This window comes from Hyperolius riggenbachi, chromosome 1, assembly GCF_040937935.1.
Source record: "Hyperolius riggenbachi isolate aHypRig1 chromosome 1, aHypRig1.pri, whole genome shotgun sequence".
Classification (NCBI taxonomy): domain Eukaryota; kingdom Metazoa; phylum Chordata; class Amphibia; order Anura; family Hyperoliidae; genus Hyperolius; species Hyperolius riggenbachi.
Window position 1 is genome coordinate 608,168,656 of NC_090646.1, and position 27,793 is coordinate 608,196,448.

The window sequence follows — 27,793 nt, forward strand, 5'->3', positions numbered from 1 at the left end:
TTATTCAAAGCTGCAGGAAAATTATCAGTAACACTTTCTGCTTGCTGCTCATTCTTGCAAGCAATTGAAGGAGCAGCTGATTGGCCTGCTGCCAGGAGTTCATTAAGAGGAAAAGGCAATGGATCTATGCGCAACCAATTGTGAATTACAAAAGCTATAAATTGCAAAGGACTTTGTCTAAACTGAGTGTGATCTAAGACATCGATTGCCCAATCAAAAAGTTTGCCCTTAAAAAGAGCACAAACGATCCCATCAGACCAGGTAGAAATTGCAGAAGCCCGAAAGTCGGGATTGGCCAGAACTTTAACCAATTCTGATATAAATTTGTCTGTAACTTCAGGACCAAGCTTTTCAAATTTTTTAAAGGAGCAGGACCCCTGACAAACAGTGTCATAATTTCTGGAAATTCCCCCCACAATAGGGATTGGTAATGGGGTTTGCATAATGTAAGGCTTGGTGGTGTATTCTCCACAGTCAGCATGCAACGCATGAGCTGGCGTGGAGGAGGTACACACACTAGCACAAGGAAACAGGCTATCCCTAGTATAGTGGAGGGGAGGACTGACTCCAATAGGAGATTGTGGCGCACAGAGCCGGTGCAGATCTGACAGCCACAAACAATGCTTTCGTTATAACGTCTCAGCGCAAAGTAGCGCTGAGCGCATAAACCAGAACTGAGGAGATCAGGACAGGTAGACAGAATGAACGCTTGCTAGCTAGCGGCTACTTAGCGACAGCAAGCGTCCAAAACCAGACAGACTGGAATGAGGCAGCCAATGCGTTGCGGCGATGGCGTGCCTCACAAAGACAGGACAGGATGGTCAGGAAATAGCAGGATTGAGATAGAAGAACGTAACACAGATAAATATACAACAAGTATGTTTTCCTAGCGTATTACAATTACAGCTATCAATGAAACTATTTGTTACGTCTGACTAACATATGTATATATCGGCAATGAACCGATATATGACATAAGCAGGAACACTGACTAGGAATGGAGTAACACAGGGAACAGGACTCAGAAGGATTCGCTATCTCTTCGCAGGGATGAACGCAATCCACAAACAGTAACAGAACAGGATTCAGAAGGATTCGTTATCTCTTCGCAGAGATGAACGCAATCCACAAACAGAACCAGGATAACTAGCTCAGCACGGGTGTTCACGGTACGCGCAAACTACCAAAACGTGCTGGAAACTGACTAACTGAACACAGGATATAAACAGTTCGTGTACGTATACATCAGCGACACTGATGTATCACGTAACACAAATACAAGGAAAATAATAAACGTGCTGGTATGCATATATATTGGCAATGAACCAATATATGATGCAAAACCAGCAAAGTATCTTTATAACAAGAAACACGATCGGGGGCTAAAGCGACAGCAAGGCAGGCTTAAGCTGAAGCTATGAAAACCCAAGGAAACCCTGCAGGAAGCAGATCTTTATACTGAGGTCATCCAATGGGAGCAGACATGCAGATTCCCACACAGGTGAATGATAATCAGTCACAAGCTGACAGCAGGGAAAGACAGACAAAGCTATGCAACTTGCATGGAAATAGATCAGAACTGCCTGAGCTGCAGCACTACTTCCAGCAATAGCTGCTGCAGCAGCGATCATTACACATACATATTCATGCAGTTTCATAGATTTAGCCTGTGAGCGATATGGGGATACTTACCTCAGTAGTGGGAAGTGTATGGATGGCCCAGATCCTCCTGCAGCCCACTGTTCTAGTGCAGGAATCAGCAAGTCGTATATATTTCTTCCGGAGGTGAGCAGGGCTGTGGCCGAGTGTATCTGAACTGGGCATGTGCAAATACGCTTCACTCAAGCCCAGTCCGGATACACTCAGCCACAGCCGTGCTCACCGCCAGAAAAGATCTATTTGACTTGCTGATTCAAGTGGGTACATCTGCGCTGGAACAGTGGACTGTAGGAGGATTGCAGAAGCATTTGGGCCATGAGACAGGTGAAGCGGGCGCTTGATATTTGGTGGTCGCCATAGACTGTAATGTGAATCACTGCTATAGTGGTCCTCAGAGGTTAACTTGAGCGCTGGCAACAGAGTGAGATGAAAAAGAAAAAAAAAAAACAATTCAGCCGCCAGCAATAGCTGGGAGCCAAATTGCATCTTACTCCTTAAGTCCATGGTGGTCTGGAGGGGGAATAGTAATCTAAGGCGCCAGGAAATTTGCAATTGCAGGGTGAGCCTTTTTTTTTTTTTTTTTTTTTTTTTTTTTTTTTGCAGGTTCAACATATTATGCAGCGCTGTACAATAAATAAGGTTAGAGGCAATGATAATGGGGGTGACAGACCATAAGCAATAAGGTAAACAATGCCAGATTATACACTGGAGTAATAGTCTCAGTAATTCAGGTTCATGTTACTCTGAGCAGAGTGCACAGATACGTGAGGGTTTATTTTTTAAGTCACATAAATTGGCACAATCCTTCATCAACCTGGAATTACCGCCCCCCCCCCCCCCCCCCCCCCTCTTTGTTACTGCTCTACACATACCTAGCAAATGTGGTGTTTCTAACATGTATAGGCCCATTGTATAGCAAGTGACAACTAGCAGACTTGACCAACAAAATGTACTGTGCATCTAAAAATATGCCTTCTCTCCCGTAATGGTAGAAACAATTCTTTATGTAGTTCTTCTTCACATGTCCTCAGCACATCTTTCATATTACACCAGTAAACATGGTATATCCCTTCCTCAGCACATCTCCATTAGTGCACATTTCCAGTCACTGGAAAGTAAAAAGGAAGTTATGCATAAAATATCACAGTCCTCGAGTTTCTCTGCCAAGCTTTTAAAGAAGTGTCTACGTTACGTTAGTGTGACAAACAGAGAGGCATCTATGCAGAATGAAACAAGGAAGAAATGGCCTCTGCTGCAAAGACCCCTACAGTCTCTATGCTTCCTTCTCGTTCAGAGCTACAGTCAATAAGGTGCAAGGGCTTCTGGCACTGAATCAACAGTTGTGGAGAACCATAAAACCATTTTAATTTTACCTCAACAATATGTAACAGTATTTACTTCAAAGCAGTCTCCCAGCCTAAGCTGTTCAATAAAGGTTGTTTTCTGGTACTTGGTACAAACCTGCTGTGTGTCATGAATGTTCCTCAGTGGTTCCACTGAAAGACCGGCTCCTCACTTGATTTCTCAGTTGTTGTATCAGTTCAGGATTTTGTTGCTGAATCTGTTGTGCAAACTGCTGCCCACTGCCAGACAAAAATAAGATGCGTCTATCAGCGTGGGATTTCTTACACAAAAATCTGTTTACTTAAACAGTGAAAGTTAAAGGGAAGTAGTTCAGTAGTTCTGAGCCTGCGCAGTACAACCCGGAGGACGTCCGATGACGTCAGCGCGCCGGCGTGGAACGCACCATGGAGCGCAGAAGAGGCCCGACCTGGCCGCCGGCCTGGCCAGGTCGGGTCGGCCACCGGAGACCACCGGGAGCCTGCGGAGCGGCGCCGAGGGCACCTCCTGCCTGCCACGGGCTGGAGGAAGCCCCAGGTAAGTGGAAATGGATTTTTATTTTTTTTAGATAGTCCCTGAACCTTCCCTTTAAGGAAAGTAAATACATCTTTGTAAATGTGTCAGATACAACATGTGCTCTGCAGGCAATGGCCCAGCTACATGTTAATGAGCCCCAGTGTGAACTATACGCTAGGTACACACCATACAATTTTCTGGCAGATTTACCTGCCAGATCGATTTCCAACATGTCCGATCTGAATCTCGATAGATTTTCTGACCGTTTTTCTGGTCGATTTCCATAGAAGTGTAAGGAAATCGATCACAAAAATTGAAAAATCGATTAAAATTCAGACAGGTCAATCTGCCAGAAAATTGTATGGTGTGTACCTAGCATTACACTGCCTGCCCCCAACACTTTCTATACAACACCTGCATTATCCTCACTGTGTAAACAGAGGAAAGGCAACCGTTTTTTAAAGGACCACTATTTTAAAATACATACAAAGAAGTATGTTTCTTCCAGAGTAAAATGAGCCATACATTACCTTTCTCCCATGTTGCTGTCATTTAGGCCTGCTGCACACCAAAACCCGCTAGCAGATCCGCAAAATGCTAGCAGATTTTGAAATGCTTTTTCTTATTTTTCTGTAGCGTTTTAGCTAGCATTTTGCGGTTTTGTGAAGTGTTTTTGGTGTAGTAGATATCTTATATTGTTACAGTAAAGCTGTTACTGAACAGCTACTGTAACAAAAAACACCTGGCAAACCGCTCTGAAGTGCCGTTTTTCAGAGCGGTTTGCGTTTTCCTATACTTAACATTGAGGCAGAAACGCATCCGCAATCCAAAATCTGCAGCAGCCCGGGAGTATGCGTTTCTGCAAAACGCCTCCCTCTCTGGTGTGCACCAGCCCATTGAAATACATTACCCAAGCGGATCCGCACCCGCAAGCAGATCGCAAACCGCAGCAGAACCGCTCTGGTGTGCACTAGGCCTTACAGTGGGTAGTAGAAATCTGATAGAAGTGACGGATTGACTAGTCCATCTCTTTATGGGGCACTCAGCATTTCATTTATTCTTTACAAATGCACTCCCTGGAAAGTACCTATATAAAGATGCAGGCCCCCTTCCTGTTTGCACACTGTTCTGGCAGTTGGACTGAGCAACTGCCATTCATTCAGTGTTTTTGAAAATAAAGAAAACCCTGAGAATCCCCCATGAGGAGATGGGCTAGTCCAAAACCTGTCAGTTCTGTCAGGTCTATAACTTACTGTAAGTGACAGCAACATAGGAAAAAAGTAATGTATAGCACATTTTGCTCTGGGAGAAATGTACTTTTTATTTGTGTCATGTATTTTAAATTTTAAACTTTCACAAAACTGGCTCTTTAAGTGAACCCGAGGTGAGAGTGATAATGGAGGATGCCATATTTATTTCCTTTTAACGTAGCTGCTACATCCAAAATGCTGCTGTATGCTCCCACGGCTGATCGTACCACCACCCGTTAGCCCGGAGAACAATGAATGGGAACGCATTTCCCATTCATTGATCTAAAGCTGGCCACTAACGGACCAATTTCTAGCGAAAAATCGTTCGATCGATCTGAAATTCTAGGTCGGCAGTGATCGAATTGCCAGTAAATAATCTCTGTTAATGGTTATGATCAATTATAAACGATTGAAAAAAAAAGTCGTCCGACTGCATTTTCGTCAAACGAAATTTTGAATTTTAAAGACGATCGTGATTGATAGCAAAGATTGGTTCGTTGATGGTGTAGTGAACGATTTTTCTTCCGATCAGAATTTCTGATCGCTCAAGCGATTTTTCGCTAGAAAATTTGACCATTAGTGGCCACCTTAAGTCCCCCGTTAGAAAGACCGATGGCTTCTATTAGAAGCTGCAATCTTTCAAAAGAAAAAAGTGTTTCATGTCCTCCCTTCACTTTTTCACTTCCTGTAAGCGAGAGCACTCACAGGAAGAAAAAAAAATGACTGAGGCTATCTTGTGGCCAAATAGTAAAACTACATCTACATACTTTTTTTTTTTTTAACCACTTGCCGACCGCCTTAAGCTGATGGGCGGCGGCAAGGGCTGGGCCCAAACGACCGCAATACGCCCATCGGCGGTGGCAGCGGCGGGCGTGGTTATGCGGCGATCGCGTCATTCGTGACTCGATCAGCCACCAGCAACTGGCTCCGCCCCCTCGCGCTGTCACCCGCCGGCCGTTCGGAAGCGCCGGCGGGTTACTAGCACCCGGATCGCCGGTAACTACGCGTATAATAGGCTTTGTAATGTATACAAAGCCTATTATACAGGCTGCCTCCTGCCCTGGTGGTCCCAGTGTCCGAGGGACCACCAGGGCAGGCTGCAGCCACCCTAGTCTGCACCCAAGCACACTGATTCCCCCCCCCCTGCCCCCTGATCGCCCACAGCACCCCTCAGACCCCCCCGCCCAGACCACTGTTTGCACTCAGTCACCCCCCCTAATCACCCATCAATCACTCCCTGTCACTATCTGTCAACGCTATTTTTTTTTTAACCCTAAACTGCCCCCTGCTCCCTCCTGATCACCCCCCACCCCTCAGATTCTCCCCAGACCCCCCCCCTGTGTACTGTATGCCTCTATACCCCCTGTAATAACCCACTGATCGCCTGTCAATCACCCCGTCACTGCCACCCATCAATCAGCCCCTAACCTGCCCCTTGCGGGCAATCTGATCACCCACCCACACCATCAGATTGCCCCAGACCTACCCTCAGATCACCTCCAAAGTGCATTGTTTACATCTGTTCTGCCATCTAATCACTCAATGATCACCCATCAATCAGCCCCTGTCACTGATACCCATCAGATTAGACCCCTATCTGCCCCTAGGGCACCCAATCACCCGCCCACACCCTCAGAACGCCCTCAGACCCCAGCCCTGATCACCTCGCCAATGCATTGCTTGCATCTATTTCCCCCCTCTAAGCACACCTTGAGACACCCATCACCTCCTGTCACCACCTGTCACCCCCTAGCGCTTACCCATCAGATCAGGCCCTAATTTGACCCGTGTGGGCTCCTGATCACTCGGCCAAACCCTCAGACCCTCTTCCGATCACCTCCCCAGTGCATCTATTTTCCCCTCTAACCACCCCCTGAGACACCCATCAATCACCTCCTGTCACCCCCCTAGCACTCCTATCCATCAGATCAGGACCAATACAACCTGTCATCTAAGAGGCCACCCTGCTTATGACCGGTTCTACAAAGTTTGCCCCCTCATAGACCACCTGTCATCAAAATTTGCAGATGCTTATACCCCTGAACAGTCATTTTGAGAAGTTTGGTTTCCAGACTACTCACGGTTTTGGGCCCGTAAAATGCCAGGGCAGTATAGGAACCGCACAAGTGACCCCATTTTAGAAAAAAGACACCCCACCTATTCTGTTAGGTGTATGACGAGTTCATAGAAGATTTTATTTTTTGTCAAAAGTTAGCAGAAATTGATTTTTATTGTTTTTTTCACAAAGTATCATTTTCCGCTAACTTGTGACAAAACATAAAATCTTCTCTGAACTCACCACACACCTAACGGAATACCTTGGGGTGTCTTCTTTCTAAAATGGGGTCACTTGTGGGGTTCCTATACTGCCCTGGCATTTTAGGGGCCCTAAACCGTGAGGAGTAGTCTAGAAAACAAATGCCTCAAAAAGACCTGTGAATAGGATGTTGGGCCCCTTAGCGCACCTAGGCTGCAAAAAAGTGGCACACATGTGGTATCGCCATACTCAGGAGAAGTAGTATAATGTGTTTTGTGGTGTATTTTTACACATACCCATGCTGGGTGGGAGAAATGTCTCTGTAAATGGACAATTGTGTGTAAAAAAAAAATCAAAAATGTGTCATTTACAGAGATATTTCTCCCACCCAGCATGGGTATGTGTAAAAATACACCACAAAACACATTATACTACTTCTCCTGAGTACGGCGATACCACATGTGTGACACTTTTTTGCAGCCTAACTGTGCTAAGGGGCCCAAAGTCCAATGAGTACCTTTAGGATTTCACAGGTCATTTTGAGACATTTGGGTTCAAGACTACTCCTCACGGTTTAGGGCCCCTAAAATGCCAGGGCAGTATAGGAACCCCACAAGTGACCCCATTTTAGAAAGAAGACACCCCAAGGTATTCTGTTAGGTGTATGATGAGTTCATAGAAGATTTTATTTTTTGTCACAAGTTAGCAGAAATTGATTTGTATTGTTTTTTTTTTTCACAAAGTGTCATTTTCTGCTAACTTGTGACAAAAAAAAATCTTCTATGAACTCACCACACACCTAACGGAATACCTTGGGGTGTCTTCTTTCTAAAATGGGGTCACTTGTGGGGTTCCTATACTGCCCTGGCATTTTAGGGGCCCTAAACAGTGATGAGTAGTCTAGAATCCAAATGCCTCAAAATGACCTGTGAATAGGACGTTAGGCCCCTTAGCGCACCTAGGTTGCAAAAAAGTGGGTGGGAGAAATCTCTCTGTAAATGGACAATTGTGTGTAAAAAAAAAAAAAAAATCAAAAAATTGTCATTTACAGAGATATTTCTCCCACCCAGCATCTGTATGTGTAAAAATACACCACAAAACACATTATACTACTTCTCCTGAGTACGGCAATACCACATGTGTGGCACTTTTTTGCAGCCTAACTGCGCTAAGGGGCCCAAAGTCCAATGAGCATCTTTAGGCTTTACAGGGGTGCTTACAATTAGGCACCCCCCAAAATGCCAGGACAGTGAACACACCCCACAAATGACCCCATTTTGGAAAGTAGACACTTCAAGGTATTCAGAGAGGAGCATAGTGAGTCCGTGGCAGATTTCATTTTTTTTTTGTTGCAAGTTAGAAGAAATGGAAACTTTTTTTTTTTTTGTCACAAAGTGTCATTTTCCGCTAACTTGTGACAAAAAATAATATCTTCTATGAACTCACTATGCCTCTCACTGAATACTTTGGGATGTCTTCTTTCCAAAATGGGGTTATTTGGGGGTATTTATACTATCTTGGAATTTTAGCACCTCATGAAACATGACAGGCATGAAGGCAGAGATGCTTCAAAATGGGAAAATTCACTTTTGGCACCATAGTTTGTAAACACTATAACTTTTACCCAATCCAATAAATATACACTGAATGTTTTTTGTTTTTTTTTAAATCAGACATGTAGCAGAATAACTTTCGTGCTCAAATGTATAGGAAATTTTACTTTATTTGAAAAATGTCAGCACAGAAAGTTAAAAAAGTCATTTTTTTTGACAAAATTCATGTCTTTTTTGATGAATATAATAAAAACTAAAACTCGCAGCAGCAATTAAATAGCACCAAAAGAAAGCTGTGACAAGAAAAGGGGGTAAAATTCATTTAGATGGTAGGTTGTATGACCGAGCAATAAACCGTGAAAGCTGCAGTGGTCTGAATGGAAAAAAAGGCTCTGGTCCTTAAGGGGCGAAAAGACTGTGGTCCTCAGGTGGTTAATAAACCCACAAACAATTACATTTAAAATTAACGGATTACCTCCCACACTCCCAAAAAATACCCAATAAAATGTTTATTAAAAAAAGGGTCTGAACTTTTTTAATATGCATGTCGAGTGGGTATATTACTATTATTTTTTAAATTATAAGCTTGTAAATAGTGATGGACGCAAAACTGAAAAAAATGCACCTTTATTTCCAAATAAAATATTGGCGCCATACATTGTGATAGGGACATAATTTAAATGGTGTAATAACCGGGACAAATGGGCAAATAAAATGCGTGGGTTTTAATTATGGTAGCATGTATTGTTTTAAAGCTATAGTGGCTGAAAACTGAGAAATTAATTTTTTCAATTTTTTTTTTGTTAATATTCCCGTTAAAATGCATTTAGAAAAAAATAATTCTTAGCAAAATGTACCACCCAAAGAAAGCCTAATTGGTGGCAGAAAAAATAAGATATAGGTCAATAGTGATAAAGTTATTGGCAAATGAATGGGAGGGGAAAATTGCTCGGATGCATAAGGTGAAAAACGACTGAAGGCTGAACTGGTTAAACAATACCAGTTGCCTGGCAGTCCTGATATATTTGACTGCAGTAGTGTCTGAATTACACCAGAAACAAGCATGCAGCTAATCTTGTCAGAGCTGACAATATTGTCAAAAACCCCTGACCTGCTGCATGCTTGTTCAGGGCCTATGGTTGAAAGTATTAGAGGCAGAGGACCAGCAGGGCAGCCAGGCAACTGGTATTGCTTAAAAGGAGATAAATATGGCAACCTCAATATTATTCTCACCTCGGGTTCCCTTTATGAGTATTCAGTACCACTATCCCACCAATGAGGAGCTAAGGCAGCAGCTGGATACTCTGGTTCACGGACCCTGATGATGCTCAGCCCTAGTCTTTATCTTATTGGGAATTGTTATATTTACCGTTCTTCGTTTCATGTTACAATGTAAAACTAATAAACATATATTTTTAAAGAAACAATTTCCCCTGCCTTCAATGACATTATTTACACTACTGAAAGGAAAGAGAATGCTCAATGCTGATTGGCCATTAGTTACAGGGAGAAGTGTGTACCAGTCTTTAGCGGTCTTCACATTATATTTATATGAAAAACTATTTATTTATACTGTGTGAAGAAGCAGAAACAGTGCTATTTAGACATTAAAGTGAGTAAATCATGTACTTACGCTTGGATGAGACTTGAGAGGTCTGTTAGTCCTCCGACACCAGCTGCAGGCCCACCTCCTGCATTGGACATCATTCCAGACATCCTGCGAGGGAAGAGCAACAATAATTACATGTTCCTGTGCTAAGGCCCAGTTCACACTGGCCGGGTTGGAAACGTATCCGTTTAAAAACAGATCCGCCAAATGGACCAGTTTTTTAAAAGGCATCATCCATGACCCTCCAGTCTGTTAGCGCGCGGTCAAAGCAACAGATGCGTTGATCTGGAAAAATCACTGCAAAACCAAACTTGCAGTCCATTTGGCAGAATGTGAATGAATCCTATTGAATCACCGTTCAGGTCCGCTAAATAGACCATTTTTCACTCTAGGCCTAAGGGCCCGTTCAGACTGCACGCGTTTCCAGCCGCGTTTTGGAAACGCGTGCAGGAGGCAGACACGCACGACATCAGACAGTGCATAGAGTTAACTGTCTGATGTTCACACTGCATGCGTTCCGGACCAGTGCGGTCTGGGAACGCATGCTGCACGCAGATTTTGCAAAAATGCGCGGCTGTCCCATTCACTTTCCAGTGATGGGATCACCCACGCAACGCATACAAACGCGGATGGCGTGTGTTCGCATGCGGTGCGTTTCGCATGTGTGGCCGTCCACGTTTTGTAATGTGAACCGGCCCTTAGTGTATGCAAGATATGATGGTTAGCCTCACTGATAAAAGGAAGCACAGATAGCGATGGTGACCCAGAACCACTAAGGGAGTATAAGATGCTGAAAATTCGAAAAGCCCTCTTACTAAAAAGCAATGCTAAATACAATATTTTTTTGTCTAATTCAGCTTTAATGGGAAGGTCCAAGCAATATTAAAAAAAAAAAAAATCTACTTCCTCCAACTTCCTCCAGCCCCTGGCAGCTTATCTGTTCCTCGCCGCAGCTCCGCTCTCAGCTGGTGGCCCGGGTTCCCCTCCGTTGCAGACCACACTCTGCAAAACGCTAGCGATTTTGCTAGCATTTTACAATTTAGTAAACCAGAAACACACTGCAAAGAGCTTTTCAATCTGGTTCTGATTGTAAAAACACGCTACCTAAAGGGAGATCCGTGGAATTTAAAAATAAAAATGCACTTACCTGGGGCTTCTTCCAGCCCCTGGAATCCGTCCTGTGCCCTTCCCGCAGCTTCGGTGGCATTCGGTCCCCTCCTGTGCAAAGGCCGACCTTGCCAGGTCGGCTTCTGTGTCGGCTTCCTCTGCGCTCCAGCGTGCGGCTCACTGGTCGCACTGACGTCATCTGGACTGTACAGCGTAGGCGCAGTAGTTCTGCGCCTGCGCTGTACAGTCCAGATGACGTCAGCGCGTCTCTGAGAGCCGCTCGTGCAGTCGCAGTAGGAATCCTGCGCCGGAGGGGACCCAGGACCACCAGCGGTGATCGGACCAGCGGCAAGGGCACAGAATGGCTGGCAGGGGCTGGAGAAGCCCCAGGTAAGTGGATTTTATAATTTTTAAATTGCTCGGATGTGTCCTCTAACTTGCATTAAAATCGCTGTAAAAATCACAGCAAATTTAAGCGATCATGATTGTTTGAAAAATCACAATTGCGACAAGGTTATTGCAAGCCAATGGGAACATGCAGTGTGAAAAGCCCTTACTTATGACACTGAAGTCTCCCAGTGACAATCATGACAGATGTGTCTTGTATATATATTTGTTTCATTGGAATAATATTTTATTAGCACAGTAACCATACACACACTGTATTACAACATTTGGCTATATAAAGGCATTACAATCAGTTCCATGCCATTTTGAAAAATAAACCGCTTAGTAGTTGAGCTTAATAGTTAAAAGTGTCTTGTATATTTATAGAGCTGCAGTCTCTGTATAAGAAGGAATTTTGTAATTAATTTGTTGTATATCACATTTTTATATAAATGTAATTTTATAGAAAACAATTATGTAAATAAAGAGAAATGTGTTCATTGGAAATCCCAAGTGAAATTTCTGCCAAGTACACTACGAATCCAAAGCTTTATAAATGTGAGAGATTTTGCCCTCAGCGCTGGATATATCTGAAGCATGCGCGGGACTTTGCAATGTTTGTAGTGTTTGCCTTGGATGCTGCAGCCAGCTTTGGCAGGACTGGTCTCCAGCCTGGGGTTGTTCTGGCAGCCCCTGCAAGATTATGCCTTGTTTCTTTGCAGAGCGAATCCATGCAACCAGTATGTGTGTATTATTGACGATTAGAGACAGGAATTATAGCAACCCACTGGGAGCACTCTGCTGTTTCTGTTCATGTGATGTTTTGAATTGATCCTAAACTTTCCTGGACTGGATAAAATTGGCTAATCAAAATTGGATGTGTTAATGCACCCTAAAGTCTGGTAAACACTTTCAATTATGATTGGCCAATCACTGACCAATTACCACCTCCATGTAGTATGAGGGTCAACAAATATTGAATACTATGAGTAGATTGTGTCGGTAAACCCTCCTACTATACGAAGGTGGTAAAAGTGGTCAGTGATTGACCAATCATAATTGAAAGTGTGTACCGGGCTATATTTTTCTTTCTTATTAAAACCCAGCAATTTTATGTCTACATAGAAATCATAAAAGTTATTATAATAGGGAAGTAGAGCTCACAGTTGCTGCACTTGTGGGTCCTGCATCAAACCAGCGGCCTGGAGAGGAGACAGAGAGACAATGTATAATACAGGATCATCCATTTTATTTATTTATTGTATTTATAAAGCGCCAACATATTACGCAGCGCTGCACATTAGTTTAGGTTACAGACAATATTTAGGGGTGACATACAGCAATATGACAATACAGGAATACAAGAAAAACCAGATCATGCAGCACAGTATGAGTACAAGGTAATGCATAGTCAGTCACTGGAGGGGAGCATGGAGATTAGGCAAGTTATGTTCACTCAGATGCATAGCATGGGTGCACGGCAATGGAGGTGCAAGATCAGGTAGGACACAAAAGGAGGAGGACCCTGCCCAAAGGCTTACAATCTAGAGGGAGAGGTAGGGACACGAAAGGTAGGGGACCAGAGTTCAGCTGCGGGTTTAGAGCACTTGTGAGGGGTGGTAATGAAAATAGATCATTAAAAAGAAAATAACATGGAATAAATATATATAAATAGTTACACGTTATATCCCTCATCTGATCTCTTCCCTTCTCACCCAGTAACTGCCAATGTCATCCTGTCAGATATATATAGTGTGCAAATGTTATTCTTGCCTGCAGGCTGTGACATCTCAGTGCAATCACACCCTGTGCCTGTAGATGTAGGTGGGAAGTAAAAGAATACATATAGAAGTATCATGGCTAGGCTAGTCTAAGACAATCTGTTTTAGGGCTCAGACACACTATAAGGCTAGGTCCACACTTGTCCATTCCAGATCGGATCCGTTACAAACGGATATGTTTTTGTAAAAAAATAAATAAAATTTCTCTCCATTTTGAGAGAAAATGGCTTTTTGCAGCCTATGTTTCCAGTCTGTGGAAACGTATCCCCAGCCCTAGCCGTGTGTGTGTGGGGGGGGGGGCGCCATGCTGGAGAGGGTAGCAGGCAGGAATGGGGCAGGGGTGAAGCGGGGACCCCCTCTCTCACCTGCGTCCCCCCTTCCCTGCTCCCCCTCCAGCTAGTTTTATTAATAAATCATTTAAAATCAATGTATTACATGTATAAAGGTGAGCGGGGAACTTACTTCCTTGTGTTCCACCGTTCGCCGTCACTTCCTGCAATACCACCCTCTGCACTTAATTGGGCTGCATTGCAGGAAGTGACGGCAGTGCAACGCAAGAAAGGAAGTTCCCCGCTCGCCTTTTTACATTGATTTTAAATGATTTAATTAGTGAAACTAGCTGGAGAGGGAGCGGGGAAGTGGGGAACCAGTAGAAGGAGGGGTGTGACCCCCTCTCTGCCGCTGCCCCTGTTGCCCCCCCTTCCTGCCTGCTACCCTCTCCAGCATGGTGGCCTCCTCTCCACCCACGGACAGGGCTGGGACACAGAAAACGGTTCCTTTTCCTATACATTTCTATTGAGAGTCATACCTAAAATTCTCGTAGCAAGTGAAGTGAAGACAGTCACCATCCAGTAATATTAAATCTCTTTACTTTATTTAAGACACATAGACATGTTGCAGCCGCAAATAGCGATGTTTTGGAGGAAGCTCCTCCTTTCTTAAGCCTATGTCACTGACATAGAAAGGAGGAGCTTTCTCCAAAACGTAAAGAGCTTCAATACTACTGGATGGTGCCAGTCTTCACTTCACTTGCTACGAGATTGGGTCTGAAGTGCTGTCTGACCCACAGACCTGGGCACATCATCTGCTGAACTACGGGAGTGCTATCCACTTGCAATTTTGTTGGATACCTAAAATTCTCGAATTATAGCCGAAGCTACATGGTAAGTCAATTGCCCCCCACCCCCCAAAAAAACAAAATTGGCCCAAGATTATGGTGGACCCATGACTATGATAGGGATTAGATTTTATGTTCCTCTGAGGGACAGTTGACAATGTCAGCGCTATATAAATAATAATAATAATGTGTTTTTTCCTGAATACACACTTGAAGCACAAGATCCTTACCATGCTCACAAAGGCTGGGTTATTCATCAGGCTCGCCATATCAAATCCCCATCCAGCGCTGGTCTACAGAAAGAAAAGCATAGGTCAATAAAAGCAAATCATTATGTTTATAAGGCTTATCAAACCAACATATAGGATTATAAACGCTGGAAGAAGAAGAGGCACTGTGCCCTTAAACACCTGTCCTAAAACACCTGCCCTTATAGGAGGCCAGCCACCTGACCCCCACTTGAACCTGCTGTATGTGATGCCCGACTGAATTAAATAAAGGTGTTTAAGGGCACAGTGGTGTCTCTTCTTCTCCTTCAACATTTGTGCAGCACGTGACCCTGGTAAGCGCCATCAGTCTCGACCAGGTTCTTGCTTGTATGTGCTGCCAAGTTTTACCTACTCTCCTAGAATATAGGATTATAATGTCAACAGAAGAGCGTGTAATGTTGGTAGGAGCTCAAATGGTAACTCCTGTTATTTCTGGTACTGCAGATACAATTGCACAGTAGGTGACTTTAAATCTGCCAGAGACGTGTTTTCTGCTTCCATTAAGTAATCAGTTGCTGCTTGGTTTGGCCACCTACCAAATCACTCTCCTGCAATGACATGCTTTTAATGCTCAACAGATAGATATAGAAGGAATAATAAGAATAAAAAAGAAAGACAAAAAAAGAGTTAGAAAGAACACGACTGGAGAATTGCCCGCATTTCCTCATATACGAAATTGCATGGCAAGGTAAGTTAATGGGATGACTCGCGCTTGAATGCGATTTACGATGTGTGAAAGAAATGAGAAGCCTGCAGGATAAATCCTATACCGTGTGCAATTCTCCGTCAGCTGACCTTACATGACCTGTTCGTTAAAACAACATTACAAATACAAAATCGTCTGTTGAAAAGGTGTCTGTGTTCCCTGCCTAAAGAAAGGAGCAATCCTAAAGTGTACAAAAAAAAAAAAAAAAAAAAAAAAGATACTTACCTAATTAGTGGTAAGTTTCTGTACAGTCCAGGGGCTTCCCGCATCCTTCCTCTAGTGCTGGGTTCCTCTTTATCTCCTGGCCAGGAGTGCAGCGGTGAACAAGCTCATCCAAGTATGTGCATATGCAAGTATGGTCCACACATGCCTAGTAGAACAAAACTGCTTGTGCACAGCTTTTTCCTCTGTGCTTGAGTGCTTCTTTCTACTGGGCATGCGCAGACCTTACCTGCGCACACCTACTGCTCGTGCACTCAAGCCTGCACTCTCTCAACCAGAAGAAGCATATATGTCCTGCTGGCTCAAATAGGTTTACAGGGACCAAATGATTCAGAAAGTCAAAAACATGCAGCCTCTACCATTCTTAGAGCGATTTTTCTTAAAGAGAACCCGAGGTGGGTTTGAAGAATATTATCTGCATACAGAGGCTGGATCTGCCTATACAGCCCAGCCTCTGTTGCTATCCCAAACCCCCCTAAGGTCCCCCTGCACTCTGCAATCCCTCATAAATCACAGCCACGCTGCTGACAAACAGCTTGTCAGAGCTGGCTGTGTTTATCTCTATAGTGTCAGTCTGCTGCTCTCTCCGCCTCCTGCAGAACTCCAGTCCCCGCCTGCATTCCTTCCCTCCCTGCTGATTGGAGGGAAGGGACGGGGGCAGGGACCGGAGCTATGCAGGAGGCGGGGGAGCAGCTGAGACTGACACTACAGATGTAAACACAGCCTCACAGCACGGCTGTGATTTATGAGGGATAGCAGAGTGCAGGGGGACCTTAGTGGGGTTTGGGATAGCAACAGAGGCTTGGCTGTATAGGCAGATCCAGCCTCTGTATGCAGATAACATTCTTTAAACACACCGCGGGTTCTCTTTAAAGGAATGTGCAAAAACACACTTTCCTTTAACCCATTAGCAGTTTTAAACAAAATATTTCATTTGGAACTGCTCTTGCACTCTAAATCTCTGCTGGCAAATCTGGTTTGGCTGTCTTTCTGGGTCACAATAAAGGTGGTTAAAGAGGGGTGATGAAAGAGAATCTTCCATTACCCCTCTTCCACCACCTGGTGGCACTGTAATACTGACATTGGTCTCCTGGATCCTGATCACATATCATATCATGTGATCGGGACCAGAGCCAAGACAAGGCCCTCCAGCACTCAAGGCCGAGACACCAAAGTGCACCCCTCCATCCCTCCCACCCCAGCAGCTGTCACACACTGATTGCTGATTAGACTAAGAGCCCCCCAGGGCCCCCAACACCTTAATCTCTAGTAATCTGGCTTGCAGTCACTGCCATGTAATTATCCCCTTTTCTTATTTTTATCTGCTTCAAAAACAATAGGGGAATGATAGTTGGGTGGGTTGTGCGTCCCTCCTACACTGCGCCCTGAGGCTGGAGCCTCTCTCGCCTCTGCCTTGGTCCAGCCCTGATCGGGACTCAGAAGACTTGCCAGGATTACATTGCCACCACGATGGAGGAAGAAGAAGCTGATCCAGCCACTCGGACAGGTAACTATAAAAGCTCCCTGCCGCCCATTCTGCATACCCTGCCTATCCTGCCACTTCCTGAGCGACAGAAAAATTTCAGCCCTGCAGCCAAATAAAATTTCAATTTATTTGGCTGCTAAGAGGTTAAAAATCACTCTGAAAATGTTTTGCAATATCGCGATCGCTAAGAGCTTAGTGATTACGAATGCCAAGTACCAAGTACATGGTGCAAAGCAGATCCTATTTTTAAGGAAGATGAGCATTTATTCTTTAGAAGTAATCAGGAAAGACACTCACAGGGCTGGGAACTTGTCTCACTTTCAGCTCAGCTATTTTCAGATAGGACTTGTAGGACTCGTTCTCTGGATCCAGATCCAAGGCTTTCTGGTAGCTGGTGATTGCTTCTTTGTATCTATTCAATGCTGCCAGAGCCCTCCTGCACACAAAAGACAGCCTAAGCTTGCATCATACATGACAATTGGATAATTTAATCATGGCTTTTATTTAATCATTTAAAAAGAAATAGCGTGGGTGAATACATCAGACTCTAACCACACGCAATGGTGCTCAATAAAACTACTGCTCTCATGTACTATCTAAATGACAAGCAACCAGTATTTCCCTCTGTGCATATCTATATCTATATATAAAAAAAACTATTGCATTGTTAGTGGGTGTGGTTATAGATACTGGCAGTTGGTGGTGTCTGTTTTTCTTTCCATGTCTGCCAATAGTAAAGATGATTTTGTGCAAGCTGATTGTGGATCAAACAACATGAACAAATTACATGGCAATTTTCAATCATTTTTTGATCTATCTTCTATTCCTTTTACTTCTCACTTTGCAATGTATTGATCTATTTTTTTTACCCCTTTTCGCTACATTTTTTCTTAAATCTAGTGAAAGGAGCTGGTAAGGTACAGGATGCACATAACAAAAATTCATAACATGGAAGCTGTCATTTAACATGAAAGCACATAGGGCAATGCCTTACCCCATTCTCCCGTAGGCTTTGCTGTACTTTGCATCAATTGATATGGCCTTTTCGCAGTCTGTAATCGCATCTTCATGATGGCCTAACTGACTATGTGCAGCAGCCCTGGGGTGTATGGAGACATGTCAATGATTCAGCCTTGTCATAATAAAAACACGAGAAGAACCAGAAAGAGATAATAGAAAGAAAAGCATACCTGTCTCATGAGAACACTAGAAGCAGGCATTTCATAGTCTAAGCAATTTAAGTAATGAATCTGTGTCATCTCATACATTCATAAAGAGAATATTATAGCATGGCTTACTTGGGTATAAATACTGCATAGTAAAACGACAAATAAATTACACACACACATGCAGGGCCAGCCTGTGGGGAAGGCTGAGAAGACACCAGTATCTGGTTGCAGAGTTTCCTCTTGGCCAGAGCAGCCATATGCAGAGCATTGTGGAGCAGAAAGAGGGGACACAACTCACCTGTCAGCGCCACTGGGAACTTCAGCAGGTCTTCTCCACGTCGCACAGCTCAGCATCGGCTCCGTGAAGCCCTCTGGTGGCACCTCTCATTACTGTGCCACTCAAGCAGTCCAGAGACGCTGAACTGTACGATGTGGAGAAGCCTTGCTGAACTTCCTGGCGGAGCTGAAAGGTGAGTTGTACCCTTGCCTTCCACTTCACTCAGCTCTGGAAGGGGAGGCTTCCTAATCCTTCCTGGGGGGCTCATCTGGCATACTACACCAGGGAGGGGAGGCTACCTAATCCGGGGGGGCAATTATAATCCTATAATTGACTTTGGAATGTAAATCATGCAACATGAGGTGACAATATTATGATTATTGTAAAATTATTGATGTTTAGGCCTTGTTCAGATGGGCGTCAGAATCAGCCACGGGGCGTCTTGGTCAAACATTTAGCAACCTTCTGCTGTGCTTCCCATCATTTGTAAAATACGGCCTGCTTTGACCCCCACAGGGGACAAGGATCCATCGTGGTTAACCATCCCTGGATGCTGTCTGTGGCATCCAGGAGGAAACGAGGTGACGGGAAATGACAGGATCAATCCCAACATTTGGGCGAATGATGGTAAATGATTTATAAATGGGAGAACCGAGAGCCCAAAATAGTGTAGTAAGTTAGGTCAAAAATGGTATAATGAAGAGTAATGTATATACTCACAAACCAGGGTTACCTCCAGGCAACCACTGTATAGGCAGGTGGGGAGATTGGCCTGTCCCCACTCAGGGCTAAGAAGTCGCTCTCTGTAGACGTGAAGAAGAAGGGGTATCCCCCTCCACCAAGGGTGGATATAAGATATGGTATAAGACTGAACAGAGGCGCCAAAAGTATAAAAGCAGTGTTTAAAACGTTAAAAATTGCTTAGGAGGCAGTGGTGGACTTACCTCCTTAGAGCAGACACGGAAAATCATGTATTTTTACAAAAAAAATAAATTTATTGGTACACTCCAGGATATCGTTTACAACGCGTTTCGCAGGTCTATGCCCTTTTCTTCAGGTAGTAGAGGTAGGAGTACACTGGTAGGGACAGAAAGGCACGTATTTGGTATGTGACTTTGAACACAACATGATAGACAATTAATCAAATTCTTCTTTTAAGCACTGAGGGGTGAAAAGCATTATATATATATAACGTTTTAAACACTGCTTTTATACTTTTGGCGCCTCTGTTCAGTCTTATACCAGATGGTAAATGATTGTACAGAAAGCTGTCCATCCTTTGCCACGGCAATCATTTAACGCTGTTTAGACGTCCATGTGAGTCGGCCCTTACTATGGTTGCAATTTGACCCTGCATGTGGTGGCAGATTGATATTTTGAGACTAGAGAAATAACCTTACCTTTTTTGACAGGAATGGGAATGTTGGGGAGGTGCCCAAAATATAATAGGGTGAATGGACTTATTCTATAAAGTATAGCACGAGAGGTATCTTACTTCTAATGAGGACTCACAAGGGTGGGAAAGAGGAGTCTTTATGGTAAAAACGGTTTTGTTGTAGACAATGCATTTCACGGGACTCTGCCTGCTTCCTCAGGTCAGTACAAACACAAAACCTTAACTATTTGTTGTGTGGTGTGAGGGTGCCTTTGTAAAACAGGCCCTTACTATGGTTGCAATTTGACCCTGCCTGTGGTGACAGATTGATATTTTGAGACAAGAGAAACAACCTCACCTTTTTGTTTCACTTGTTAGTAAAATAACAGTATGCACTACAGAAACACACAACATATTCATTATGAAACTGGTACCTGTTGCAGTAATACACTGCATTGTTTGCATCCAACTCCACCGCCTGCGAGTAACAATCTACAGCAGCTTCATAGTTCTGTTCCTTCATGTAATTATTACCTGCATCAACAATGTGTTCAGAGTTACACGGTGCTCAGCAAAATGAAAAGGTCAATATACAACAGTAAGACAGGAATCCTATCTGATGGGCACCTAAACTTAATCCCCCCCCACACACACACACATACTTCATCCATGGCTACCCCTAGTTGGTTGACCAGTCTTAAACCCCTCCACACTTAACCCTAAAGACCCCCCCCCCCCCCAGCACCCATGTAGAGTTGGGATAAAACACCGGGGCCACCCTTAATGCAAATTGCATCTGTCAATAGCAGGCACTCTTTGGATTGCCGCACCCAAACTGAATGGCGCGTATCGTGCCCAAATTTACGTGACCTGGAGTTATTGTCTTTTGTACTAATACAAAACAAAAGTTTGCTTTCTTAAAACAGAAAGAATTGCGATAATTCAGGTTGGAGTGAGCTTGAGATGTCTGTCTCCCAGTGTATCACAAAGCACTGCTCTTGCCATTATCATTCCTATCCTATTCACAATTGCCACAGCACTAAGGCAGCATTACTGAAACCATCCTCAGAGTGATTTGCTGTCTGTGACAAGACTGTAAAGATTCATTACAGCGCATCATCAATCACTACCCATGAAATGGACTGTATACCTTCATCTTTTAGCTGCTCAGCCTTTTCTATGTCCGCCGGAGAGGATGATGGTGATTCTGCTGGAGTTAATTCTTCATTCTGCAGAAAATAAAAAAAAAGTCTTATTTGTGTCAAGGTAAAGTACAACCAGCATAAACAGAGCACACAAGCTTTCATGTCAAACACCAAAAAGAAGACAGGGCATAAAAAAAGAGTTATCTCATCATTTCAACTTTGAAACAAGATAAATAGGACATTACAGCATATAGGAATCTCATTGTGTTTCTAAGCTGTGCATGGAGCAAGCCAAGGGCTGACGAGGGAAATAATTGTGATGTAATTCTGTTATGGTTCCTATTTTTGTAGGTCATGTTATATAAATATAAGCTAGCTACAGTTGGCAGGGCCGGCGCTACCATAGAGGCAAAGGGGGCAATTGCCCCAGGGCCCCAGAGCTTGTAGGGGCCCCCAGTGGCTACAAGAGGCAAAAAAAATTCAAATCGACCTTATAGTTTTTGAGAAAATCGATTTTAAAGTTTCAAAGGAAAAAAAATACACATTTAAAAACCTGCCGTCTTTAATGGTTAATAGCAAATCCACCTTAAATGCTAGAAACCCTAAATTTGCATAATATGTTAAGGAGATCATTGGGAATAAGAGGAAAAACATTTTTTTCAAAAAGACCTTATAGTTTTTGAGAAAATCGATTTTAAAGAGACTCTGTAACAACAAAAACCTCCCCTGGGGGGTACTCACCTCGGGTGGGGGAAGCCTCCGGATCCTAATGAGGCTTCCCACGCCGTCCTCTGTCCCACGGGGGTCTCGCTGCAGCCCTCCGAACAGCCGGCGACAGAGCCGACTGTAGCTTCAATATTTACCTTTGCTGGCTCCAGCGGGGGCGCTGTGGCGACTTTCGGCACGGAAATAGACGGAAATACCCGATCTCCGTCGGGTCCGCTCTACTGCGCACGCGCCGGAAACTTGCGCCTGCGCAGTAGAGCAGACCCGACGGCGATCGGGTATTTCCGCCTACTTCGGCGCCGACAGCCATCAGAGCGCCTGCGCAGGAGCCAGGAAGGTAAATATTGCGTCACGGCTGTACGGAGGGCTACAGCGAGACCCCCGAGGGATGCAGGACGGCGTGGGAAGCCTCATTAGGATCCTGAGGCTTCCCCCACCCGAGGTGAGTACCCCCCAGGGGCCGTTTTGTCGTTACAGTTCCTCTTTAAAGTTTCGAAGGAAAAAAGGATACTTTTAAATGCGGTAAATGTCACTTTTAGTAGCAAACCTAACGGTAGTGTAATTTTTACATGTATCAAAAGAAAGAGCAATACATTTCCTGACGGGGTTTCCTGGGGGTCCATACGCAGCCGCAGCGCTTTGGCCAGGGATCGCTATGCAGCCGCAATATGGCTGCATGAAGATCGCTGGCATTTTTTCCTATCTTCCCAATTTTTTTTTTATGTTTAGAGTGTGGGATTTTTAAAAAAAAAAAAAATTATGTGGGGTCCCCCCTCCTGAAACTTTTTAACCCCTTGTCCCCCATGCAGGCTGGGGTAGCCAGAATGTGGAGCTCGGACCGATTGGGGCTTCACACCCTGACTATACCAGCTGCAAAAAAGGTCCCTTAATGCAGATTTTTGTTCCAGGGTATCTGTTGGGGGGGCCCCCCAGGTTTATTTTGCCCTGCGGCCCCATTATTGCTTAAACCGGCCCTGTCAGTTGGACATCACTTTATGTTTTAAGCTCTTCATGCCATGGGCTGAAGGGTTCAAATGTGCGCGCATGTGTACAAGCGTGTGTACTACTGCAGCGCGAATGCACATGCACTTTAGTGGAAAAGCAGAACTTTTCTAAATATCCTATTTTCAATAAAGGTGCACAAATAGGATGTTTATAAATGCCCATTTTGTAGGAAGTGAACTAAAATAATGAGCCAAAAAAATGTGCTATCGCTTTAAAAAGTGCTGCCATAGCATGGATGATAGACTAAATACAAATCATACACAAAAAAAGACATCCTTGTTAGAAATAATATAAATACAGCCTCAACAACTCTGATAATATATAGCAATAATCTTTATTAAATGCCAATACAGTTACAACCAATTAAAAAACGACACCGTGAGGTATATGACAAGACTCTAATATAGGCAACAAAATATATTGACATATATGCTTCCTCAAATAGCATAACAGGTGCTGCAATAAAAAAATATAGTTACACAATGCCAATGCTTCATTGGAGCATGCTTCAATCATCTGAGTTTGCATTATTCCTTTTGGGGAAGTTCGCTTTGATATAAGAGTGCTTTGGATTACAAGCATGTCTCCTGAAAGAAGTATGCTTGCAAACAAAGTTTCCACTGTAGATTGAAAAAATAAGTGTTTTTTTTTTTTTACATTTCTACAGTTAGGATCTCTTTATTGTTCCACAAGTTTTAATTTGTGTAAACAGCAGTAAAAAAGCATTCTGTTAAAATTACAGTATATAAAAGGGTAAAAGAAGTAAATGTCAATGCAAATCTAGACTGCACCTTCTGCATATTACCCTTCAGAATGATTTTGCTTCTAGCGCTTGAAGTACATGCTCTTATCCTTCCAAATAAAGAAACAAGCTTTGACATCTCGAGATTTCCCTAGAGTTTGCCAGTGAGAAAACCTGCGGCTTTGTGGATGTGATCAAGATTAATTAGGTAATCAAACATGTTAAAAGTGAGAAATGTGACAAACTCTATGTAATGTGTCCAACTTATTCCTTTTGGGATGAACCTGTTTTAATTAGTATCCCATGGCTGTCTGTAATTTAATGAGTAAATATTCATAAAGCAATTTTTTATTCCAAACTTGATTTTGATACCAGCTAATCTTCTAGACCAGTAGGTAATCCACATATTGAACTGGTAAAGACATTCTATGTATCCCTTTCCCATTTGTTACATCTCCACCCCAGAAAGTGGAAGAAATCGAAATCACTCCAAAGAGCAACTATAACCCAGGGTTGAACTTTATCCCCTTTCTACAAGAAATATTTCTTTTGTGTAGTAGTTCACCAGGAACATCGGTGTGGCTGATATTGAGTTGAGATCTCTCCCACAGTGCAGTGTTCTCCCCAGAAATTTTTTTCCAGCCGGGTGGCATGAAAAAGTAGGCGGGTGGCATGAGAATAGAATGCAGGGCTGGTGCTTCTCTACACTACTCTGCTTACATCAGAGGAGGAGTTGAGCTGATGACAGCCGGGTGGAGCACCTGACTAAAGGTGGCCATACACTGGTCGATTTGCCATCAGATTCGACCAACAGACAGATCCCTATCTGATCGAATCTGATCAGAGAGGGATCGTATGGCTACCTTTACTGCAAACAGATTGTGAATCGATTTCAGCCTGAAACCGATCACAATCTGTTGTGGTGGTGGTGCTGCTGCCGCCGCTCCCCCCCCCCCCTCCCCCGCCGCATACATTACCTGCTCCGCCGGCGCGACTCCTGGGTCTCTCTCCGCTCTTCTTCTCCGCTCTGGTCTCCGGCTCCAGCATGCTTCACTTCTTCCTGCCCGGCAGGAAGTTTAAACAGTAGAGCGCCCTCTACTGTTTAAACTTCCTGCCGGGCAGGAAGAAGTGAAGGCATGCCGGAGACCAGAGCGGAGAAGAGTGGAGATGAGCGGGGGCAGTCGCGCCGGCGGAGCAGGTAATGTATGCGGGCTCTATTGCGTCGGTCGTCGGGCACTCGAACGCCGCTAGCGATGTGCTCTTTACCCGCGGGCGATCGACGGTAATTTTCCGCACGGCGCGATCGACGGGATCGGACGAAATGAATCGAAATTCGGTGTGTAGCGCGAACGATTGGCAGCAGATTCGATCCCAGTGATCGAATCTGCTGTCGAAACGGCGGTAAATCAGGCCAGTGTATGGCCAGCTTAAAAGAGCCTGGGGAGAACACTGCAGTGTTATGTTTTATCCTAGGCCCTAGGCTATGACAGATTCCTGGCTGTTAACCTTGTTGTATTGTGGGAGATAGAAGCAAGCAGTACCTCTCTCTGCATTTAAAAAAAAAAGGCTTTTAGCCTATTTCATTGTTGTTTGTGTTAATAGACAAGGGCTCTGCCTCTGACACAGGAGACCTGGGTTCGAATCTCGGCTCTGCCTGTTCAGTAAGCCAGCACCTATTCAGTCGGAGATCTTGGGCAAAACTCCCTAACACTGCTACTGCCTATAGAGCGCGTCCTAGTGGCTGCAGCTCTGGCGCTTTGAGTCCACCAGGAGAAAAGCGCAATATAAATGTTCTGTGTTTGTTTGTTTGTTTTAAAATGTCCAATCTTTATTTAATCAAACTGTGGACAGCGATACATCAAAAGAAACTAACGTGTATCGGCGTGAGAATGACTCCTTAACATAGTTAAAATATTGTGAGACAGAGGCCAATAAATATTGGAGCGGAAGAGAAACACCCAAACTAGGAGACCAACCTACATTTCCCTTCAGGTAGGTGGGACTCCAAGTATGCGTTTCCCACCACATCTTGGCATAAATGGGCTTTTGCTCAGCCACATTGGAGTCATTCAACTCAGTGGAACTCTCCACATTATGTTTTTTTTTTTCCTCATTATGTATAATACCTTAAACCCTATATTGTATAAAACAGAATAGATCTGTCCTGTGGTTGCTGGCTAATCTAATTATGGTTTATATAGACCGGGTCTGTTAGTCATAGTGTAAAGTTTAACTAATTCCAGGTTTTCCCCGAGATGGAAAAAAAGTATACTGGGAAGCAAAGAAGCAGCCTAAGCAGTGAAGAATGAAACAGAGAGCAGGCTAGGTACTTTCTCTAATGGTACCACTGATATATATAGTAAAATACATGAGGGTGCTTCATCTCTGGTTCACTTTAAAGAACAAGATCTCAGGGACACTTGGTACTCTGGAAGTGGATTGAGTAGACTGCAAATGTACTACATTTGCAGTCTACTACATTGCGCAGACCCAGACTCCATGGTCCTGATGTACAACCATGCAGTGTCATCTGCCTATGACGCCCTCGCTCCAGTTCGCATCAAACGATCTACACCACTTCACCATGCACGGTGGTTTGACAGCTCACTAAAGGACCTAAAGAAAGAAGTGCGCAGACTAGAAAGGAAGTGGCGAAAATCTCAGAATTCAAAAGATAAACACACCCTTGTCTCTCACCGGGAAAGCTACCAAAATGCGATCACCAAGAAAAAATCCTCCTACCTATCACAGGAGATCGCAAAGGCCGCCAACAGACCAGCCCAACTATTCCGCACAGTTGATAGACTATGTAATCCATCCTGTCTAAAACCCACTATAACTCCCTATAAGGAGCTATGTGAGAAATTTGCCTGCTACTTTGCTGACAAAGTATCTTCTATTCGGTCTCTCCAGGGGCGTAGCAATAGGGGGTGCAGCGGTAGCGACCGCATCAGGGCCCTTGGGCCAGAGGGGCCCCGAAGGGCCCTCCCTCAACTACAGTATTAGCACTCTATTTGTCCTGTGCTCATAATAATCACTTTTATAGGTGCTATGGATAGCAGTAATCATTAACAAGCTGTTCCCCATCCCCTTCTTTCACCTCTGACACTGTAGTAGCCATTGGCAAGTTTTGGTGTGCCGTATCAGTTGTTATGTATAGAGTGCTAGGGGGGCCCCATTGTAAAACTTGCATCGGGGCCCACAGCTCCTTAGCTACGCCACTGGGTCTCTCATTCAGTCCACAGCACCCAAGACTCATGCAACTAATGGAAATAGCTGCAAAAACAACCTAACACCCTGGACTGATTTCAAAAGTATTAGTGAGGAAGAGATCTCAGACATCCTCTGTCGTCTCCGCCAGACAACCTGCGACCTGGACCCTGGACCAACTAAACATATGCTGAAATGCCCTGACCTGCTTGGTCCAGCATTTCACAAAATAGTAAATTGCTCTCTGCAAGCAGGGAGGTTTCCTACCTCTCTAAAAGAAGGAATCATCAAGCCCCTTCTTAAAAAACCTTCCATGGATCCAGATGCTATGAGCAGCTACAGACCTGTCTCCAACCTCCCCTTCTTAGGTAAAGTCATTGAAAAGGCTGTCTATCTGCAACTTGAAACCAGGCTGTCAGTAAACAACATCCTGGACCCTCTACAATATGGCTTTAAGAAACACCACAGCTGTGAAACAGCCCTCATCCAAGTCTGCAACGATCTGCTCATGGCAGGGGACAGAGGGGAATGCTCCATCCTAATCCTGTTGGATCTCTCAGCTGCTTTTGATACAGTTGACCATGAAATCCTGCTTAACAGACTGCAGGAGTACTGTGGCATCAGTGGATCAGTCCTCCAGTGGTTCAGATCATTCCTGACTGACAGAACACAGAGAGTATCCCTAGGACCTATAATGTCCAAACCTGCACCTCTACAATTCGGAGTGCCACAAGGATCAATCCTATCCCCTCTGCTGTTTGCAATCTACATGTTGCCACTCGGTACACTTATCCAACGACATGGCCTGACGTACCACTGCTACGCCGATGACACACAGCTATACCTGTCCTTCAAACCTGGTGGAACAGACCCTACCCCAAAAA

The 27,793-nt window shown here is 44.1% G+C and overlaps 1 protein-coding gene across 3 annotated transcripts in view; it reads right to left on the minus strand.

Moving 5' to 3' along the window:
* SGTB (small glutamine rich tetratricopeptide repeat co-chaperone beta) overlaps positions 1-27,793 on the minus strand; it is a 63,652-nt gene that overhangs the window by 3,971 nt on the left and 31,888 nt on the right. For all 3 annotated transcript variants that reach the window (XM_068271783.1, XM_068271785.1, XM_068271784.1), the window contains exons 4-11: positions 21,232-21,310; positions 20,516-20,615; positions 18,255-18,359; positions 17,558-17,696; positions 14,808-14,870; positions 12,844-12,881; positions 10,210-10,293; positions 3,121-3,242 (exon numbers count right to left, since the gene is read on the minus strand). In XM_068271783.1, coding sequence (XP_068127884.1) covers positions 3,131-3,242; positions 10,210-10,293; positions 12,844-12,881; positions 14,808-14,870; positions 17,558-17,696; positions 18,255-18,359; positions 20,516-20,615; positions 21,232-21,310 — 720 coding nt within the window. In that variant the 3' untranslated portion in view covers positions 3,121-3,130. The remainder of the gene's footprint in view (positions 1-3,120; positions 3,243-10,209; positions 10,294-12,843; positions 12,882-14,807; positions 14,871-17,557; positions 17,697-18,254; positions 18,360-20,515; positions 20,616-21,231; positions 21,311-27,793) is intronic.